The 23,319-nt window shown below is 37.8% G+C and overlaps 2 protein-coding genes across 2 annotated transcripts; both read left to right on the top strand.

Moving 5' to 3' along the window:
• The first annotated feature begins 4,748 nt into the window (after nt 1–4,748).
• LOC134003660 (uncharacterized) lies at nt 4,749–6,936 on the top strand. The gene is made up of 4 exons (XM_062442921.1): nt 4,749–4,890; nt 5,729–6,088; nt 6,187–6,311; nt 6,407–6,936. The coding sequence occupies exons 1-4, from the start codon at nt 4,815–4,817 to the stop codon at nt 6,548–6,550; spliced, it is 705 nt and encodes a 234-aa protein (XP_062298905.1). The 5' UTR covers nt 4,749–4,814; the 3' UTR covers nt 6,551–6,936.
• A 918-nt stretch (nt 6,937–7,854) lies between these two features.
• On the top strand, nt 7,855–22,669 carry fdxr (ferredoxin reductase). Its single transcript, XM_062442380.1, has 12 exons — nt 7,855–8,273; nt 9,354–9,454; nt 11,165–11,260; nt 13,465–13,587; nt 13,703–13,816; nt 14,086–14,187; nt 15,701–15,808; nt 18,079–18,163; nt 19,782–19,981; nt 20,083–20,254; nt 20,358–20,531; nt 22,303–22,669. The coding sequence occupies exons 1-12, from the start codon at nt 8,192–8,194 to the stop codon at nt 22,431–22,433; spliced, it is 1,488 nt and encodes a 495-aa protein (XP_062298364.1). The 5' UTR covers nt 7,855–8,191; the 3' UTR covers nt 22,434–22,669.
• Nucleotides 22,670–23,319: the final 650 nt, after the last annotated feature.

The raw sequence follows: 23,319 nt of genomic DNA, 5'->3' as shown, positions 1-23,319 counted from the left end.
GCAATTTGAAGACATTAACCTTGTACTTGTACATTTTGACAGGACAGTTGTCTTTTTTACATTTTGACAAGGCTCAACAATATACATACATTTAAAACACACACTTATAATAAAAACTACAACTGACAAAAACAGTATTAAACAGGACAGAGCACAGTGCCTATGTTAGTTCAGTAGCAGATGTTTTTCTGGGTCAGTGGAACTTTGCAGCGTTGACCTAAAAGATCAACTGAAAAACTGAAGAAAAAATCTTTATATACTTGGATCCCAGCTTCCAAAAAGTGGTTGTCAACATAACATATTGGGGGAAAAAATGTAATGTGCATAGTGTAATCTGAACAAGAACAGCCAGTAAAGTGAAATTCATCACTATTTTGAATGTTTATAACCAGGCAGAACCCTTATCATATATACATCCATATAAGTAAGCATATATTTATATATATGTAAATATAAATATACATAGGCCTATATATTAACATCTACGATCCCATGAAAACTGTGCATCTCCAATATGCTGAAGAAGACCATGTGATGCAATCAAAAGCTCTAGAACAGCTACTGAATGGACCTTGTGATGTCATTTCATACCTATGACAATATACAATGTATGCTCATTTTACCATTGAGGAATATTATATCCATACCAATATATCCATTGGTATGTCTTCAAAATGAAAGTTTTAGCAACATAATCCCTACTACCAAAATCAATACATTTACTTTTTGGTGCAAATATGTTAATTCATCCCTTGAGTAGTCACACTGAGCTCTACATGAAGATTGTCTATCTGTTCTACTAGATAATCATTTTTCAACCACAGTACCATCACTGTGTTTAACTTTTAACAATGTTGTATTACTGTAGGTATCACCTCCTTCTAACATTCCCTATTATATTTTAATCTGTGAAGGCGTGTGTACGGTTTGAGGGCACACCTAGAAATTCCCTCTCAGGCTCTGAGCATCTGTTTACAGTCTGATATTATCGCCTATTGTCTTTTTGAAATCATTCCAAGTCGTACACCTGACTGAAGTCATCTGAGGTAAATACAATAAATCAAATATCCATTTCCTTTAGCGAATTCTCTGCTAACTAATTTTCATGTGGCTATAAGATATTAAAACTGGCAGACTACATCTTTTTTTCCCCCAAAATTACTAGCTACACTGCAATCTTACCATGTTATCCATGGCAACTGAATAAGTCCCTCTGCTTGGGAATACTGGTTTAAAATGCATCATGTTCTGATTTGTTACTTGTAACTGGAGCTGTCAGATAAATTAAGTGCAATATAGTTCCCCTTCAAATTTTAACTTTGCTAGAGTAAACAAGAAAGGTGGAGGCGTAGCCTGTCTGCTGCATGTCTCCATGGGTATCTGTTTTTGCCACTAGCAAATTTACCTTGGAGAATTTCCAATCTTGGAGCACCTTGCAGTAAGTTGCCCAACCTATATTCCTCATAATTCCTTACCACACACCAATGCAGTATGTCTTGATTACTTTGAGGAACTGCTTTCAAGAATATCAACTGACCTTATTTATCTTAAATGGATTTTATTTTTAAATTCAGATTGATTGCCAACAGTAGTTCAGGAGAGACTAGTGAAGGAGAAAGACTCTATGAGGACATCATCCCAGAACAGCTGCGAGATAGATCCCCAATAAAAGTCCAGACACCGGTGATGCTGATGCTGATGAGTCAGATGAATGAAGGCTACTAAAAAGATGGGACTGGATCCTACGGAGAGTGGGCAGAGATGGGGAGATGGTGGGATGCACATAACAGCTGTATCCCAGACTATAGCAGAGAGAGAGAGAGAGACTAATTCAAAAAGACTGCAACTAGATAATAGGCTAATGATGAAAGTGTGTCATTGTGCTATTGGATAGACGTGAGTGACAGTGACAACTCAAACTCAAACTACATCCGCTGAACATTGACAACCAGGAAATAAGTGAATATGCGTGAGAGAGAGTAAAACTGGAAGGAGCTAGCATCAACTATGTCTGTTATGAAAAGAAAGTCTTCCTGACTGAACTTTCTCTAAGTTTAATATTCACCAACCTACTCCGGTGGTTTATCCAACATGTATCAGGCCCCACCATTCACACTCATGGCCATGCGCTTGTTTGGTTATTTCACAGGGCCTGGTAATTGGGACGGCTAAAATAGTCAACCTGGCCATTTCTTTTTTGAAATATAAGCCTATCCACACAGAATATGTGGCAAGAGGAGAATAACTAGACCAGTGGTCTCCAACCCTGCTCCTGGAGAGCTATTACCCTGCATGTTTTAGGTATCTACCCATTCTAACACACCTTATTCTAATAATGAACTTGTTATCAGGCAGAAGAAGCTTGTCAAGGGCTTGATAATGAGTTCATTGCAGGGCAGTAGCTGTCCAGGAGCAGGGTTGGAAACCACTGAACTAGACTATCTAAAACTCTATGCTAATCTCTTTGCATCTTGGCCTCCTTTTGAAACACCATCCGCTGACATTCCACTTGAACATTTTGAGAGTAGATGTATTGTAGAGTAACTCAATACATTAATGTGGTTGCACCTCTTAAATCTCAAACAATATCAAGGAAACCCAAATGTCCCTGGAAGCATACAGCTTCTAGGTCAAAATACAGCTTCTAGGTAGAAAACTGACAGTATAAGACCTGTAAGGAAATGCAAACCTTATTTGAATTATTCTTTGTTACTTTGTTACTCTTGTTCTAATTTGTGTGAGGTTAAGTTGCATTATTACTGGTCCTACCTCTACCTTGAACCTTAGCATAGACTGTATATAAAAATGGACGTAACATCCGTGACGTCACCCATTGGTTTGTGGACTGCTGCTTGGAAGCGAATAGTTTCGGATCCGGGCAGCGCCGTCTTGAAAATTTCAGGTGCATTCCGGGTAAAAAAAAAACACGGATTCTACTTATATGGGCATCAGGAGTGGCATGAGGCGCCCTCCTGAACCTGTGAACCAATCAACCTGTCAAACACGACGTAGCCACGCCCCAATGCATACCCTGCTTTATGTCAAATATAAAGTCAGGGAGGCCAAAATTTCACAAATGAACATCATACTGCATTGAAGAAGGCTTTAAACTAGCGATTGAGACCATAAACACATTTTGAAAACGTTTACTGAGGTTAGAAATCAAGTGAGAAGTTGGTGAATTCTCCATTGACTTGTATAGAGACGGAAGTCCTTTTGACACCAAAACGGTCGCCCCCTGGTGGCCTTTTGATAGAATACAGTTTTAAGTTACTTCCGCGTTGGCATCATTTCAGAGGACTGGAACTCCCCGCCTGACCTTTACCCAATAACCTTTTAACGGCTTTCCCTATCATCAAACATCCTTATTGTCAATCACTCACTACTGTTTGGCACAAGCCCTCAAAGTCTTACAACATCTGTAGACCCTGACCCGTGGCATCATCTTTGGGATTTCCCTACAGCACTCACCTGCCTCTGACTGCTGGTACTGGCACTGCTCTCTGTTACTTGCTTTGGTTTGGTTTAGTTATATTTCTTTAGTTTTGTTACATATACACACATCTTGGGTTCACACATGAATCAGGTCCGTCCCCCTGTCCATTAAAGTTCTCAACACCACTTAGGTTATAATGTGTAAAAGCTATAGCTCTACTCTTCTTCTCATTGTTCATCACAGTAGTTATTGTAATATGTGTGCACTTTTAGGATGATGATGATGTAGATGGGCATGTTCTTTTGTACTGCAGACATTGTGTAATCCAAGGCAGCTTTCCCACTAGTACAACAAATTATCTTATCTTATGTCATCTTATCTTAAAAAGTGAAGACTGAGAGTACTGTGGTAGCCAAATGATTACAGCACATGAATGATTAACCACAACTTCAATCAGGGAATACCTTACCATTAATATTTGACACGGTTTTTTTATGTCTGGATTCTGTTCAGCTGCTTCAGTTTCAGGGTCCTGTTATTGCACGTGCTGACTTACTGTCATACTGTCATGACTTAGGGGCGCTTGAATACATGAATGGGATTAGTAAGCTTTAACTGCTATGACTAAATACAGTTCTATAGTGACAGCTTGTTTTACACCAACAAAAAACTTGCAGATTGTGAATTGAGAGTAAAAGTGATAGTGTTTCTTTATTGTTGTTTTTTATTATTATTGTTGTTGCACTTATACTGTACTGGCACTTCAAATCCTGTCTTAAGACACATTTTGTATGATAACTAGACTTATTTGAGATAATATAGCTCTGCTGTTACTGCCACATTTTTCTTCTTATGGATGATTGTGTGTGTGTGTGTGTGTGTGTGTGTGTGTGTGTGTGTGTGTGTGTGTGTGTGTGTGTGTGTGTGTGTGTGTGTGTGTGTGTGTGAATGTATTTTGCTGTTGTTTTATACTTGTGATTGTATCTTATGTGCTTCTAAAGTGCTACAAAAATATATTACTATGATTATTGTTATATTATTACTGTGAAAGGAGGGTTGATTTAGCATGTTGAATATACTGTGCATGCAATTCATTGTAATTCCATCTTCTGTACATGAAACATTATGTGCAATGGAACTTCAAATGAAGTGTTGTCAATAACAAGTACAGTTTCATATCTCTGATGTAATGTCATAGCACCTAATTACCACATGGTTAAAACAAGCGTGAGTGTCACATTTCCTTTCTACCGCATCTCTTTCCTTTCTGCCACATCTGTTCTTTTAAGCCTTCATGTGATAGTCAGCGTGTCATTAAGACATGCTGCTGCGTCTTGGGCTGAGTCTGCAGTAGTTCACCTGCAGTGCATCTTGCAGGATGAGAGCCCACTGGTGGAGCTGCATGTTGGGATTACTCTGCCTGCCAGCAGAGGTGACACTCAACATCTGGACAGGTAAGTGTTAATGTCTGTGTGTTTGTAAACGAGAGAAAGAAGGAATAGGTTTGAGTTTAAAGAACATAAAAAAGAAGCTGAGTCTGAGTCATCTTTTCCTGTTTGTTTGCAGCCTCATCCTGTTTTTGTCTCTACGCTGTTTCTCTAAAACAATTACTTAGATCTTTAACTTAAACTAAAGTTCTACCACAACAATGTAAAGTAAAAGCCCTGCATTCAAAATCCTACTTCAGTAAATATAATTTCATCAGCAAAATGCACTTTATTCAGTGCATAAGTAGCATTTTACTGTTGTAGCTGGTTGAAGTGAAGGTTTAGGTTCGAGCCCCTCCAAAAGATCACAAGATAAATCAGAGGGGTCAGGGGATGATTAGTAGAGAAAAACACATTTTCTATACTTTTTTCTCTAATCTGTGCTTTTTTGTGAGAGATTTTGATGAACTGCTCACAACTCAGACATCTGAAATGTGACAAGGGACCACGACTACACACTGCTTTTTACAAGCCAAAAACTTTTGTGAGCCATTTGTTTAATCTGTGTGTGGTATTTTATGAGCATATCATGTTTTTCAGTGTGAAATTTGAATCTAAAAACTAACTACAGCTGTCAAATTTTGTGAAAAACAGTAATTTCCACTGATGTTTGATATGAAGTTAAGTAAAAACTGCATTTAATTACAGTGCTTGACCAAATTTTATCTTTCACCACTCTCCAAAGCATCTCTTAGTTGAGCTTAATTTCTTCCTGTGTTGTCACATGGAGATGGTTCTATCATCTCATAAGTTGCACTTCAGGTTTGCAAATGAATAAAAATGCATCTGTCTCCATCCCTGACAGCTTCTCAAAATCCTTCGACCATCTCTGTGGTAAGAGTCAACTCCTCAGTTGAGATAACATGCTCCACAACATTGCAAGACCCAATGGGGCTCTACCTGGCAAGGCGATTCCCTAACATAGGGAACATTATGTTCCTGTCCCTACGAGACGGACAAATCAACAAGAATACCACAATTGAAGAATTTAAAGATCGAATTCAAGTAACTCAGAAGAAACAGACAGCGGGGGGCCATGAGTTCACCATGTCACTGTCTCTACGAGGACCGGAGGACACAAACTTGTATTTCTGCAGATGGACCTACTTCGTATCAAGTAAAAGAGGAGAGCTCTCCAGCAATGGCACCGTTATCATTGTCACAGGTGAAAAGAATCAGTCATTTGAGTTTGGTAAAAGATAAAGTCCATTCATCAGCTCTGATTTAACTTTATATTTATTCTGCTGCTTTTGTTCCTCACAGAGAAAGATCCCCAGGAACACTGCAGGTTCCACTTCTTGGATCTCACCTTCATTACCTTAAGTGTGACTGCATTCACCATCATATCTTGCCTTGCTATTGGAGCACTGATTCTGAGATGCAAACGAGTAAGTATTAAGCAGACGGAATAATGATGCATATGTTTTAGCAGCTGATAATGCCGTACGTTTTAATTAAATCTGTTTTCTGTGTGTTCCCACAGTTTAAAAAGGACTTCCAACCCATGAGAGTTGAGATAAAACCCAGACCTAACAGGCCTGTTCATGTCTGTCCTCAGCAGAGAGCTCTACATTCTCCCTACCTAGTTACATCTGACAGCACTTTGGACTTCAGGGGCATTCTGTAATGCTAAGAGTTGTTGCATAACATGAAGATCCTTTGAGAAAATTAGTATCATTTAGCAGAAACAGTTTGAGAGTATTGTTTGAGGCAGCAGCGAGGTGTCTTACTTCTTGCTTCTGCTTTTCGTTTCCTTTTATAAACAAATTTGCGTTTTGTATGCAGAAAAGTGAGCTACCACATCCTGGCTGATGTGGGCTGTACAGGTGTGTGTATGTAACGGGTGATGGTGAAGAAAAGTTGCATGGCAAGCATTGTTTTACTCTATGTGATGCAACAGATGTGGGCTTGACCTATTGAGTTTTGCTTCATGCTTATTCTGTTTCCTTTGTGTCTCATGAGTAGATTTGGAACGTTCAATGAATGTTAACCATTGTTTTCTACCTGATATGAAATGCAAATTAAATCTCAACTTTTTCCCAATTAATTGTTTCTTTGGGTCTTGAACTTTTTTTTATTACTTAAGTTTAAAATATCTTGAATTGCTGAGAAGCTGTCTTGATGATCATGTCTATATCTCAGAGAGGCAACTTTACAGTACATTCAACAGCACAATGCTACATGAGGCTGGGTTATAAAACGACAAATTAATGCACATAAAAACCTGTGAAGAATACTTTCTCGATGATACAAGCTACTTTTCATACCCTTCTTCTCGGATTTAAATGTGTGATAAATAGAACAGGGGTTTTAAATAAAATTATATATATTTAATAAAACATCTATTCACAAGACAGATGAACAACCTGAGATGTCTTAAGAAAAAAGGAGTTAAATTTCAACAATATCATGTCTCAGTCTGGAACAGTTTTGTTTTATTGATGCTCATCACAGAAAAAGCTTGTTCACAATAGATAAGTCGTCCCAAATATGCACAAAATGTTGCAGCTAGGTCTGTCAATTTGGGGTTACCCTGGTAAGAAATACTGATCAAATGTGTCCAAGCCCACAGTGGCAAATTTGTCCTTCAAATCTGAATCACAATGCAAGTCAGTTATCTCAAGTTGGACGTTCACGGGAACATCAGAGGCCTTGACTGTGAATGGTGTGTGAAAATAAGTGAGAATAGCAGTGTGTTTTATGGAAAAACTGGAATGAGTTTTCTGCAGTTCTGCAAAATGTTCCACTGGGGCCGGATTGGACCCCTTGGCGGTCTAGTTCTGGCCCACATGCCATATATTTGACACCCCAGTTTTAGAATTATTTCTTTGTATTACGATAGAAAAAAGAAAAAATAAAGCTTGTTGGTCAATGTGGAACTATGTGCCGAATGCTCTGTTTTCCACGGACTCCTGTGAGTGTAACACACGGTGCAGCCTTGAAAACAGTCTTCTCTGATGATAAACTATACTAAAGCTGCTGAAATAATAATTGTAAGTTGAATTAAACGCGGTTTAAAACGCGTCCGTGCAGCTAACTAGCTAGCTTGAGAGCTTGCGGAGTGTGGAAACTTTCCAGCAGAGATAAACCTTCACCTTGGTCACCTTAGCTTTTGCTCTCAGTCCTGATGGCTGTCCAAAGCTCAAATCAGTGGAAGCTGTGAGGAGCTGGAGAACAAATGCCAGGAGGAAAACACATAAGTGGATTTAAGTTTTAACTACGTGTTCAGCCACAAAACTTGCCTGTAATTTGGCTAGCGAGGAAGAAGATGAGCTGCCATAAACTGCTGCTGTCCGAGCTGAAGCTGTGGTCGTCAGGTGGAAGTAGTTGGATAAGTCGACTTCGTTGTGGTGAGGAGGCTAAAAACATATTAACCGAGCTGTTTAATGTTTTGTTTCTGTAAGAACGGAAAATGGGCCAAAGCTAATATAAAGCTGAGTCCATGTTTGGCTAAGCTTCGTTATCTTATCTCTTAAATAAGCCTGACATTTAACAGTGACTCCACTCAGCAGCACTCGTTTCAATAACACTGGTTTGTGGCTGATTTACGTTTTTTTTGTTCTTTATTTGTTTCACACACATAAAGATAAAACACATGAAGTAAATATGAAAGTATAAGTGAGAGTCGGTATAATAGAAACCTGTAAGCAGGGGTCAAAATGAGCTTTTTGTCCACCGGCTAGATGGCTAGATTGAATGAATGAATGCTCATTTGTTTATATGTTCTTTGGCTGGTAAGTAAAGCAAATCTAGCATCTATTTATATATTTTACCAGTATTTCTCTAGTGGCCAGTGTTCATTTTGTGCTCTGCCTGTGTGTGAGAACCACACCCAAAATACCTGCAAAAGGTCAAATACAAACGTACAAAATCACCAGTACATTTTAAAAAGGGTTCAAAAACTGCATTATATACATTTTAAAGTGCAAAAACTGCACTATATAATAAGTGTAGGATTAAAGTTAAATAATGCAGAGAAGCAGGAGTTATGGCAGTATTAACAGTGTGAACAGAAGTTACTAAGAGTGATTGTTCTCAGATGTTTTAGACAGCAGGACATTTCTACATTTCTGTTTATACGTATAAAAATGCCACAAAAGAATCCATTAAATGTACATTTTCATTCCACAAGATACCTGCATGATATTTGATAGAAAACTGACACTGTGATGTTTTATACAAAGGAAGATAAGGATCTTTAGCCTGATTTATTAACAAAATAATAGCTCAAACTTTGATGTAAAATCTGCATTCTCATACCCAACTTTAACGACAAATGTACAGATTTAAGAATGTCAAAGAGGCACGGCACACTTAAACCTGTTGTTTGAGTCGAACCTCATTCCTTCCTGTTTTTTATATTCTGTAGCTGCAATTTGAACTAGGATTATGTGTCTTTGTTTGCTTTATCCTCCCTTTTATTTCTGCAGGTGGGCGTGGAAAGGCTTTTTCTTCCAGCAGCCAAAATGTCCATATTAGTATAGTTGGAGGCGGTCCAGCAGGATTCTACACGGCACAGAATTTGATTAAGGTGTGTACAATGTGTGTTTTGACAATGTACCGGGAGGTGCAGTCATCCGGAGTGGGAGATATGGAAAAAATCTTCTTAGTGATGTAATCACATTTCTGAAAAGTTAGAAACTGTTTGTGGATAAAATAAGCGGGCAGAAGTGACTGTTTTGACCTGACTCTTCAAATGTTTGTGCAAAAAACAGTTGACAAATTTACATGATCGTAGGCCTGTCACAATAATTACGTTATCAACTTATTGTACAATAACATAATTATCAGCATCATCATGTCTATATATGGACTTATCAAATAAATACATGGACATGATCTTGATCTTTTTGTTCTTCCTCAATATTGCCACACTTCACATTAGCAGCTAAGATGCTATTCCTGTCACATTGGCTAAGTGAGTAGTGTCCTCCATTCCTCACTGTGCACATCCTGAGTGGAGACTGCAGAAGAATTAAAGGTAAATAACTCTGTCCCCAACCATAATGGCAGTCTGTGTTTTTACAGAAGCGTAGCGCCCACTCTCCAACCACGCACCCCACCCCTGTTGCATTATTATGCTATTATATTATCATTATATCAGTGGTATAAAATTATCTTCAAATGACAATAATATCATTTATCACGATTATTTCTGAGACAATATATCGTCCAAAAAAGTAGTTATCATGACAGGCCTGCATGATGGTAGTAGGTGATAATACAGGCTCATAAACGGGATTGTTCACTGTTGTTAAACTGTATCTCTATGACATGCTTTTCATACATGCCATTATATTAACTTAGAACTCGGTTACATTAATATGTAAGTCTTTTATTTTTAAAAACAAACAACTGTTATTATGTTAATGTGCAAGATGGAAACAAGCCAATTAATTAATCATGTTAATGTAAATTTTGGTGGTGTATAATTCTATGCATTTATTAGATAGAGGATAGTAGTGACATGACAAGCAATGAGAAGAGAAAGAAATGAATCTCCAGCTGGACTAAAAACCAGGGGCGTGACATCATGGTCAGCACCTTAAACCCCCTCGAACACCAGGGTGCCCCTTTGTAAGTTCAAGACTTTTCAGCCTGGCCTAAAAAAATATTTCTGCCAGCAAATCTCTGTGTGTTGGTTTTTTTTAGTATTCTAATTAAAAATATAAATGGTTATAAAGTAAAGTTCAGGCAGAATGCATTGGCTGACTGTAGTTTCAGAGATTAAAGAACTCTTTTCAAAGGGACACCAGGCCAAGAGTAGCAGCAATTACAGTTGGAGCGCTTTCATTTAGTCTGCTGGCCCACTTTAGATAAACACTCAGCTCTTAATAGTCGTTGCTTCAAAGTTGAGACAGTGAAAAGTTTACGCTACTCCCTACTTAATACTTACTTACACCCACTCACACTAATCATCTGCCCATAAGCTCTCTATTCAGAAGGCCTAGTTTTTAAAGGACAGGAAACAACATGCAGTTCTATTTCTGAGTTACATCTCTTGCTTAGTACACACAGATATCCTCATGTTCTTTTTATGCAGAAAAATGACAAGCTGGTCTACAAGTTGTCAAGTTTTTTTTAGAGATGCTTTCATTTTGGTTGTCGTTGGTGATGGTTCCATCAGCTAATCAGGATTTGTTGTATAAAAATGCATATAAAAGAGCACCAATGCACCAAGACCAAACCTTTAATTAACTGCAGGTTTTCAACAATTATACTTTCCTTTTCATGCTTCCAGGCTCGTCAAGATGTTGAGGTGGACATTTACGAGCGGCTGCCCGTCCCCTTCGGCCTGGTCCGGTTCGGGGTCGCCCCAGATCATCCCGAAGTCAAGGTCTCGAACCCTAAAGAAATATGCTTTAGCACAGTTAACTGTCACTGAGCATGGTGTGACTTTTTGTTTAGGAAAAGCAGACTTCACAGTTATTGCAGGTCATGACCAATATCTTTCCATCGAATTAAATAAAATGATGCAAAGAATAACCTTTTGGCCTGTTGATTACAGTTGTTGGAATATATAGTCAACAATTTCAGTCAACGCCCGCAAAGGCATGCATGATGGAAAATCCAGAGATTGAGAAACTGTCAGCTTCACTTTCTGGCACGATCAATGGAAAATAACATCTAGTCAACAGATACTCGTCCAAGAGAAAGTGACTGCACGAGCGAGTCCGCCGTGAGATTAACGATACGGTGTGGCATCACGTGACTTGAGCTCATGTGCGTGGGTTGTGATACATTCTTGTATGGGAACAGGAGTTTCTGGTTATAAATATCTCTATGCTGGAAAATAAGCTCAGAAAATCCCCTTATTAAAAATATCCTTAAAGGCAGAGGAGTGAAAACAATATGACAAAGAAGATGGAGTGAGAGGGGGCGGTGTGTGTCTCCCTGTCTGAAGGCAGAAGGAGCGGTGTGCGTCTCCATGTCTGAAGGCAGAAGGAGCGGTGTGCGTCTCCCTGTCTGAAGGCAGAAGGAGCGGTGTGCGTCTCCCTGTCTGAAGGCAGAAGGAGCGGTGTGCGTCTCCATGTCTGAAGGCAGAAGGAGCGGTGTGCGTCTCCCTGTCTGAAGGCAGAAGGAGTGGTGTGCGTCTCCCTGTCTGAAGGCAGAAGGAGCGGTGTGCCCTGTCTGGACTTCTTTGGCACACACAGCAACTTTGGAATACCACTGCCAATTTCACATTACAAAAGTTCACAAATATAAGCATAAAGATGTTTATCTAAGGATTTATTACTGTTTTGCTCATATTGTATTCTAACATTTCCGTTTTAGTTTGATTGATACTGTCAGTTAAAGAGGCAGTCCACCAGTTTTCAGTATGTTTACAGGCACTTTAGTAAGTGGACAGTTTTCTGTAGGAACCGGGTTTCCATAGTGAGGATAGGGGATTAAAGAAACCTGATTTCTCCTGGTTTCATGTCCATGGGAGGGATTTGAGACACTATTGCTGCGTCTCAAATCTCATACTTCTGTTAGTTCACTGTGTTCACTTACTTGTGTAATATGCAAATTTCGACAAATTAAGTGTTTTCTCAATTCAAACACGACGATTGCGCACTTAACAGAAATGACGATTAGTTAGCCATAGCAAGCTAGCATTAGCATTAGCAAGCTAGTGTTAGCATTTGCGGCAATAAATCATTACAGACTGCTAAATTAACCCAATAAACCTACTGATGGCTTATATGTGACAACAGTATAGTGGTGCTTAGTTCAAAAAACACATGTATAATGTGTTTTTATAATGTTTAAAAAGTGGTCCCTCCCCTTCTGCCACGTAGCCAAGATGGTGACCATGTAGGGCGAGAAGTGTCCATACTCATCTTTTTGACCATTTTGAGTGTATCATCTGGGTACTCGCAGTGTACTACATTTTCCCATACTTAGTGTGAACTTTTTCATTTAAAATATTAAGTATAAGTACAGAAGTAAAAACTGACACTAAGTAGCCACTATATGTCCAAATCAGTTGGGCTCCACAGCTAAGTTTGAAACACACAAGCATTTACCTGGACTGAAGGGACTAATGAAAAGTTGCATTATGGGGGAACCAGGGTTTTTGGCACTTGCTAGACACTATAGGTACTATATACTTCTCTGCTGCTTCATTTCTTAAAATTGTTATTAATTCTATCTATTGCAACTTCCAACTGCATAGAAGTGTAATACTAAATTGAAGGTGTGACCCTTTAAAAAAACTGTTGCTGATGTAATTATTTGTGTGAATTTGTGCATGAAGCAGAACAAAATAAGAGAATTCCTAAATGTTGTCCTAGAAATCACTTTCCATTGTACTAGGAGCCATCCTCTTGTCTTATAATGGTATTCTCATGATAAACTCATGCCTGTATTTTCATCTAATTTGAATAAATAATGTAATAAAATAACTAAAGTTTATATGAAGCATTAAACAGACTTATTTATAACCAAAACTTAATCATTCTCTTAAGGTTCAATCACCACTACAGTTGGTCTAAACCCTTTTTGTCCTTTTCTTAGTCAACAGCTGGAATAATTTCGTTCTTTTCTTCTCCATAGAACGTTATCAACACATTCACGCAGACAGCCAAACATTCACGCTGTAATTTCTACGGTAACGTGAATGTGGGGAAGGACGTGAGCATCGAAGAGCTGCAGCAGGCCTACCATGCAGTCATACTGGTGAGAACATGAACACACACTGTTGTGTACACACCATTAAATAAAAGATGTCCTCACGTGATAGTGTGTACACAAGCATCTTTATGTGTTGGAGTTATTTTGTATATTTTGGTAGAGTTACGGGGCAGAGGGAAACAGGAGTATGGGGGTGCCGGGAGAAGACTTAGCCGGCGTGTACTCAGCTAAAGACTTTGTCGGTTGGTACAATGGTCAGCCAACCTGTCAAGAGGTAAGACTTACGTAGGGCCTGATTTACTAAAGATTTGCGTGTGTAAAAACGTGTGCAAACTTGACATCACCCGCAAAAAATATGCAAGCTGATCTACTAACGCAGCGCACTGAGGTTTGTGTCTTTCAAATGTGCAAGATAGTACGCGCTGTCCATTTAGTACGTTTACCATAATGAATATGTTGTATATCTTTTTTGGATGTTTTTACTCCTTGTGTGTTTTACCTTTATCGTTAGATCTCATTTTCTCTACTATCTGTCTCTTACAGCTGAGCCCAGACCTGAGCTGCGAAACAGCAGTCATTTTGGGTCAGGGTAACGTCGCTTTAGATGTGGCGAGAATTTTGCTGTCCCCCCTTGATGTCTTAAAGGTGAGAAACACACTGCCTTGGTGATTTGGTTCATTAAAAAAACACAATAATGCATTTATGACAAGCTAGGAGAAAACGTGAGGACTGTAAAAGAAGATGAGATCTAGTCTTTATCAGTGTAGAGCAAGTAGAGCAAGTCCAAGCGTTACACGTGAAGGCTCAACAGAGAGTTTGCTGACGTTTGTGGCATGAGATCTGAGAGATGTGAGGACACTCATGCGCTCAAGGTTTATCTCATAAATCGCGTTGATTTTTGAAAGCTGCCTGTGTGAAAACCACTGAAGGGAAGTCAGAGCAATGCCTTTATAGTTACAACTTGTAGTTATTGACTTTGGGCTTAGAAGCAATTTTACAGTTGAAGAAAATACAATGTAGTAATCAAGATGAGAGAAAACAGGTGCATATATATTCAATACCTGCAAAACAGGTGCGTATTTCAACATCTGATTACATGAGCACTGATCAGATTTTTGGATTGTTATGTCTATGAACAATCCTGTGTGTAGTGTAAACACAGCAAACAAACTCATAATGAAAGTGAAAGGGTAAAGAAGCCTTAGAAAAATCTTAAAATAACCTGGAGATACAGAAAGCCCTGGGAAATTTAGAAAGTAGACCTTGAGATGAGTCTTTTTTTTGTCGAACTACTGCTTCCAAGGTCAAGGTGAACCTCTCAACTGCAGAGTTTGTGTTTATTGTCCCATAAAATAAACTTAAAGCCTGAATTTAGACTTTTTGAGTTTCAAATAGTACTTTTCCACAGCTGAGGTCACCTTTATCTGTCAAATTATTTGTCTCGTCAGTAACTGACTAAATTCAAATGCTTTTTCTGAGTGTCTTTCTGTTGAGGTCAGAGCTGCCACAGTCACCTGACAGTCAATTGACAGAAGTATTTTGACAAGCATTTTGATAATCAAATAATTATTTAGTTTTATTAAATTCTCTGTGTCCAGCTCATTAAATGTGATTATTTACTGGTTTATTTTAGTCTTATTGAGATTGTACCTTTGGTTTTGGGAAATATTGAATATCATTGTTCACCATTTTCTGACATTGTATAGGCCATACAACTAATCAATTAACTGAGAAAATGATCAACAGAAAATAATGGTTACTTGCAGCTCTAGTTAAGAACATGTCCTAACCTAACACAAAGTACACACCCTGACAGGTTTCCCATGGGTAAAAAAGTTGAAAATATGTGTCTGCTTTGTACAGAGAGCCACTCACTGAGACAAATTCATTGTTATTGACAGTATTGCATAAACAGTGTTTTGTATGAACTGGTTCTTGAACACTGTGATTGCACATTGTGGAAAAAAGCACCTCCTACATAACTTTTACTTCATCAACAGCAAATCTGAGGAATGATGCCATAAACAAACCACACACAGTATCAGAAGTAACACCAAATAAAAAGGGAAAAAATACATTTTCAGAATAATAATCAACTTCCAGGAAAAAATATTATTGCAGAGAATGATGATGATTAAAGATTGTGGTTTATCTGCAGAAAACTGACATCACCCAGCCTGCCCTGGAGGCTCTGGCTGAGAGCCATGTCCGCAGGGTACTGATTGTGGGCCGAAGAGGACCCATGCAAATTGCTTGCACAATCAAGGTGGGTGTCAGAAGTAACAATGATAGAAAGGCAAATCTTTCGGCTGTATCCATCTTCTGGCCTATTCCAACACTTCTCCATCTCCACTCTGTTTTGTCAGTTACTTTCATTAAACCACACCAGTTAACTGTTAGAAACACACAAACCACTGCCTGCAACAGTATCCAAAATAAAAATATATTCAAGGTAACGCAAGTAAAATTAGTAATAAAAAAAATAAAAATAAAAAAACGTATTTAGAAGAGAAAACGAGGACTAATGGTAAAATTATTATCCAGACTGTGTTGTAACCATCCACAGACAGACTTCCTGGTTAACTTTGACCTACTTTATGTGCTGTAGCTGTGTGCACACAGTTCTGTCCTCTTGATTACTTTTAGCTAATTATCCCAACCGTGTATTCATCACTTTTAGCTAACTATTCCAACCATGTATTCATTACTTTTAGCTAACTATTCCAACCATGTATTCATTACTTTTAGCTAATTATCCCAACCATGTATTCATTACTTTTAGCTAATTATCCCAAACATGTATTCATTACTTTTAGCTACTAATTATCCCAAACATGTATTCATCACTTTTAGCTACTTATTCCAATCATGTATTCATTACTTTTAGCTAATTATCCCAACCATGTATTCATTACTTTTAGCTACTAATTATCCCAAACATGTATTCATTACTTTTAGCTAATTATTTCAAACATGTATTCATCACTTTTAGCTACTTATTCCAACCATGTATTCATTACTTTTAGCTAATTATCCCAAACATGTATTCATTACTTTTAGCTACTAATTATCCCAAACATGTATTCATTACTTTTAGCTAATTATTTCAAACATGTATTCATCACTTTTAGCTACTTATTCCAACCATGTATTCATTACTTTTAGCTAATTATCCCAAACATGTATTCATTTCTTTTAGCTAATTATTCCAACTGCTTAACTTATAGCTAGTTATTCCAACCATGTATTCATTACTTTTAGCTAATTATCCCAACCATGTATTCATTACTTTTAGCTAATTATTCCAACTGTTTACAACTTATAGCTAGTTATTGCAACCATGTATTCATTACGTTTCATCATCACTGTTCATCTATTACTTTTAGCAAATTACTCCAACTGTTTATTTATAATTTGTAACTAATTATTCCAACCATGTATTTATTATTTTAAGCTATTTATTTCAAATGTTCATCCATTTCTTTTAGCTTTTCCAATATCTAAGCAATTACTGGTGCGTAAAAATAGGTGTATAAATCACACCGGTTTATAAGACAGTCTATTTTGGGGGGTCTCATACTGGGAAAAACACCTGTCTATTAAAGACTGGTTTATTTGAATGCACCAGTAGTTATTAATTTAAAAACACATATGTTTATACTCCAAAACTTTCTCAATTTACTTTTATTTGAAACACAATTTGGTTAATGGTCCTGTTGATTTTCTTAACTGAACTGGAACGGTATATTAACTCTGCCTGGTTTCGGGTTAGGTTATTAGTTTCAATTAAACCTTTTTAAAAGAACAGATTAACTTTACATATCTGATACAGTGTGTACGTGTGTGCTTACTCGAGACCCAAAAACTCTTCATCAGAGCTGTCGCTGTGCGCAAATAGACTACTGCACCCAAGTCGCGCTTTTGCAAATTGCGCTTCAACATCATCAGTTTGGTTTCTAAATACTAAAACATCACAGCAACTAGTGTCCCGAAATATTTCTGATCAACACACAATCATTTTTCTGTACAATATACAGCAGTAACAGGTCATCAATAGTCTGTCTATTTTCATTAGCTGCACGAAACAGCTGGAGTGCACAGCGCATGCTTAACACCGCTGTTTATACCTATAGTTCATAAATGTGGACACTCACATCATTATGTTAAAAGTTATAGTTATAGTTATTGTTCTTAGTGTGGACGGCCCTTTACATACCTATAAATCATATGCAGATCCAACCTCTCTCTGTATTTTACTGGTGAATAGGACACACCGGTGTATAAGACGCACCTCACTTTTAAATGAAAAAATATTGCGGTAGGTGCGTCTTATACACCAGTTTTTATGGTACTTTGGTGAGTTACAATTACCAACAGAATGATGGTTCTACAACACTACAAAAATGAGACCCAAGTTGTAGTAAATTAAAATAAACATTTAAAACCATTCACTAAGAGAGACTTGTTCTTTATCTTCCATCTTAAAATGTTTTCTAGTTCAGACCAGCCATCTCTGCTATTTTTCCTTGTCTACAGGAGATTAGAGAAATGGTGAACCTGCCAGGAACCAGACCAGAGATGATAGCAGCAGATTATGAGGGTGTTACAGAGGCCCTTAAAGGTAAGAGATGAGATTTCGTGCAAATAGTTTCCTCCCTTTGATGATGGTGTTTCATACTTCCTGCTGCATCAGTCTGCTCTGTTCTTGAATCATGCAACTCAGAAGATCTGCACTTTACAGTTTCATACACGCAAGAATTAAGATATTTCAGTAAAATATGTGTCATGCATTACAAGAAACAAGAAATGTGTAAGATGACTTCATTTTTTGCAGATAAGAGCTTAAGATAAGTGTGACCAATGTAGAGACAGCGGAAAATGTCACAAGGAAGTAAGACACGCATGTTGTGGTTTATAGCTGCAAGACAGCCTATAGACACCTATAGCCTCTGTAGACAGCTGTTGTTAGATGTTCTGTTGTTCAAAAGGTTTTCTGCCAGCGTGAGAAACTGCAGGTTTAGAAAAGGCTTTAAGAATTGTGCAAGACCCTTTTTCTGCAAGCTGTTCTCATGCTGCTGATGGCCTGTCCTCGTCCTAGGGCTGATTGATTCTGCTGAGCATGTTCTGGCATATAGTGATAACAGTCTGCTTGCCTTGTTTCAAGGCTAATTATGACAACCTTGATCTCATTTCTGTTGCACATGATAAGCAATGAGTCAAGGATGACTTCTGAAACTGTATGCGCGTCTTGTATTTAGTGCTGCTTAATTCAGCCAGGCAGTAATAAGACTTTGACCACTGCACTGCAGAAGTGACAGGTTTGTAAGTATAGCAGCACATAAATAAGTAGTGACAGGAAATGTATGAAGAAGTTAGTTTGTTGATGCGACTCAACTCTTTAATTTATAACAACTAATATAAATATTAGTTTATATTAGTTATAAACTAGCAACCTTGACTTTGTCAGTAGTGTAAGTCCTTGTGGCATCTTGTATTTGATGTGCACACATCTGTGCACATGCACATATTTTCACAGATACACCCACGCACTTTTCCATATTTACTGAAATGTAAAGGCCACATGCATGCGTTTATAGTACACTCTACACACCCAAATGATTGTTGATGATGATCATTCACACATGCACACATACAAAACTGCATACTAGTGTTCATTTTTAGATTTAGTCAAACCCAGGTGATCAAAAGTCTGTGTGAATTTTAATTCAAAAACATTTTGGTCTTGTCAAAAGAGGCATCAATATTTTTGATTTTTGATGGACAAAAACATAACAATATGATATTATTTTTTAATAAATAATAAATTAGTCTACAAACTTTTTGTTTCTGTTTTTCCTTCTAGAAAGACAAGAGCTTTGGAGTCTAATATGTAAGCCAGAAAATGAAGCTGTTACTAATAAACTGGCTTTGTTGAACTAATCAAGTGTGTATTGTATAGTTACTCTCTTTTCAGTACAAGATTCTCTCTTTAAAGAGGGAGAATTTTGTAAAACTACTGTAACTTCACGGGACACTCACTTGATCTGAAGGCTGGTAAAGCTTCACATTAGCATCAGCTGAACTAGAATGTATATAGAAAGTAATTTTGATTTTGTCGCCCATCACTTCCACTGGAGACACAAATACAAACAACGCAAGAAAATCCACTATGGACTATTTATATCTCAAAACAGATAGGTGTCCATTTTTTTTAAGCCTGAGCGTCTCTGCTCTATTAGATTTGCCGCGGCCGAGGAAGCGTCTGACAGAGCTGATGTTGAAGACAGCCATGGAGACACCGGGAGAGAAGGAGCAAGAAAGACGAAACAATGCCTCCTGTTCCTGGGGCTTTCGATTCTTCCGGAGCCCTGTCGAGGTCCTGGCTGACACCAACCGCAACAGAACAGCAGGCATCCGACTGGCAGTCAACAAGCTGGAGGTAAACAGGATTTGACCTCCTGTCGGTGGAGCATTTTTCCCGCTTTATTCAGAACCGTTAAACAGTTTCCTGATTAACATTGTTTGCATTTGTGCATCCAGGGTTCAGGTGAGGCAGCCCGGGCAGCGCTCACTGGAGAAGTGGAGGATGTGTCTTGCGGCCTTGTCATTAGCAGCATCGGCTACAAGAGTCTCCCTATTGACCCCTCAGTGCCGTTTGACTTCCGCAAAGCCATCGTCCCAAACAGCATGGGCCGCGTTCAACAAGCTGCAGGTAGCCAGTAAATTCCATAATTAACAACACCATTTACAAAGCAAAATAACCTTTCTAAGTATAACATTAACTGAAAAAATGAACTGAATTCTTTCTTTCCTAGGTATTTATTGTAGTGGCTGGGTTAAAACAGGCCCCACTGGAGTGATAGCCACCACTATGAACAATAGTTTTGACACTGCACGATCTTTAGTGGAGGACATAGACTCCGGAGTTTTGGATATATCTGCTGGCAAACCTGGCTCACAAAGCATCAGCACCCTGCTGGAAAAGAGAGGTACCTTTATGTCCTTTTGGTTTGCTTCACCACCATCTGCTAGAGCCCTGTTATCTAATCTGGAAGTTTATATAATGACTCATCTCTCACTTCTCTCCAAGTTAGTTTGAGCCAAGTCACAACCAGTCAACACTTTATCAAAGGATACAATGTTTAGATGTCATGATATCTGATAAGAAAATCAAATAGTTTTCTTTGATATTCTTGGCAGTGTCCTGACTTAAAAACATTGTACGTTTGCCCCTCAATAATAACCACAATAATCCGAGTCATGATTACAGTGAGGACAGTTATTTATTTACTTGGTACAGAAAGAGATTGTAGCTAAAGAGGAGACAGACATTATAGTACATCTACTCTGTGTGCCAAAAACTACTAAAAGTATCGGTCAAAACTTGCATGTTTCAAAAGCCCTGATCCCCTTAAATGTTTTGAGTCATGAACACACAATGTTGTGCTCCTCAGCCACATGACACTTAGAATGATTCAAGCATTTTATTCATAGAAATGTAATTTTATTGCTAATGATGAATAAAAACAAAAGCTGCATGACCAGACTTCAGTGGTCACATTACTTGAGAAGATTTTCGTCTAAAAATGACAGTAACTGGGTTGACAAGTTCCAACTCCCACAGCTTAATCCAGTGTTTTTGTAACATTTCATTCAGTTAAATGCAGGTCGCTGATTTTCCCACAAGATAAGATAAAATATTCCTTTATCCGTGCCACAGTGGGGAAATTTACATTACAGCAGCAAGTGGATAGCAAAATATAGCATCAATAGAAAGAATAAAGAACAATGAGTAATAAGTACACAAGCAATAAAACAAACAGACAATAGTAGTAAAAAATACAGTGTTCAAGTACAGTTGGTGTCAAATGATAATATACCTGAGTTGATACTGTCGTTGCACATATTTTAAGTGAAATATATGTATATAAAAACACACACACACACACACACACACATATAAACTGCACAGTTCAAGATGTCTATGCTCCTAAAAAAATTTAAAGGAGGGGTTTACAATTTTTCAAGTCTGTCTTAAGAACAACAGCCAGGTGCCCAAATGTGCATTGAAACCTGTTTTTTTCTTGCTGTAATCATTCCTCCTGTTTATACTGACCATTAGAAGATTCCTTCATAATGCACTTACAATGTAAGTGATGGATGACAAAATCCACAGTCCTCCTTCTGCGCAAAAAAGTATTTAAAAGTTGATGTGAAGCTAAAATTAGTCAAATCAAGTAGACACGTTTCATCATTAGTCTTTTTAGTGCCAAAGTCCCTCTTTTTGTTACTATACTTCCACCACAGCTCAACAGGGAAACACACAAGGAGGGAATTTGATGCTAAAAAGACTGTAAATGTGTCAGATATCCACTTGACATGACTAACTCAGACTGCTGAAGCCTCATAGACACACTGTGGATTTTGTCTTCCATCACTTACATTGAAAGCACATTTGAAGGACATCTTTTAATAGTGAGTATGAACAAGGGGAATGATTTCAGCAAGTAAAACCTCTGTCAGTGTTCATATGGACACATGACTGTTTTAAGGCAAGAAAAATAGTGAACCTGTCCTTGAAACTGATGTCCATAATATAAACCTGTAGCACTGTTGCAATATCCAGTTTCTGTGTAACATTGACAATATTACTTTTTTTTCCTTTTTTTAAACATTTCAGTGGTTAATAGGTTTAAAAAACAGAAAAGAACCTATCATTTAAACCAAAGCTGAATTTGGTTTCATTTTTACTCTTTGTAGGAGTGAAACCAGTGACTTTCTCAGACTGGGAGAAGATTGACAATGTGGAGATGAAGAGGGGTGAAGCCAGTGGAAAACCCAGAGAAAAAATACTGACAGTGGAAGAAATGCTGCGGGTGGCTCGGACATGACTGAAGTCAAGAAACTGTTCACAGACAAACTGGATACTGAGTAGCTGTTGCTGTATAAAATACCAACAGTTGATACCATTATAATGGGGACCTCAGTGATTGACCACAATGGGCACAGTTGCATTGTGAAGCACTAAACATGGACTATATTCATATTGTGCACACGGTACAAATTAAAAGCTAGTAGGTAGTTGACCTGTATATGTCTGAGAATAAAAATTATGTGGTGACTGAAATATTTTTACACTTACATTTCATATAATAAAATGTATTGTATCAACCTGTCCTTTTTTGGTGGGTTTTGGCTACAGTTTAAATAATTCTACTATTTGTATATCGCAATATTAAAGAAGGACATTACTTATTTTATGGTTTTATTCATTTAGATTAGCCAAAGCCCGTCAGAATAACACATCACGGGTTATTTGTTTACATTTTGACTTTTACTTTAATTTAAACCTTCAAGCTGGAGTCATTCTATATTTTTCTTATTGCCAAAACCAATAATCATCATGAATGATATACCTGATTCATCATATTGTCTAAAAATACCAAACACCAATAAGGCACACTGTTGCACTGGGTGGCATGTTCCTTCAGTATCATAAACACTCACCATCCTGCTGCTAGATATATTCACTCATGTGCCAAATGTGCATGTGTGTGTATGTGCAGATGAAAATTGTTCATATATAATTTGTCATATGCATTTAAAAAAAATAAAATGACATGATTTTCAATTCAATGAGAACATGTACACAAAGTTTTACATACAGTATAAGTTTCAAACTGAAACTGCTCCATTGGAATTAACAGAACAGAAATCACAGTAAGTTTGTGGCTACTTGTACCCTGTAGACTGATGACTAGTCTTGCTAAGGATAAA

Source organism: Scomber scombrus, chromosome 21 (genome assembly GCF_963691925.1).
Source record: "Scomber scombrus chromosome 21, fScoSco1.1, whole genome shotgun sequence".
Classification (NCBI taxonomy): Eukaryota; Metazoa; Chordata; class Actinopteri; order Scombriformes; family Scombridae; genus Scomber; species Scomber scombrus.
This window is presented reverse-complemented; position numbering and strand designations above follow the sequence as displayed.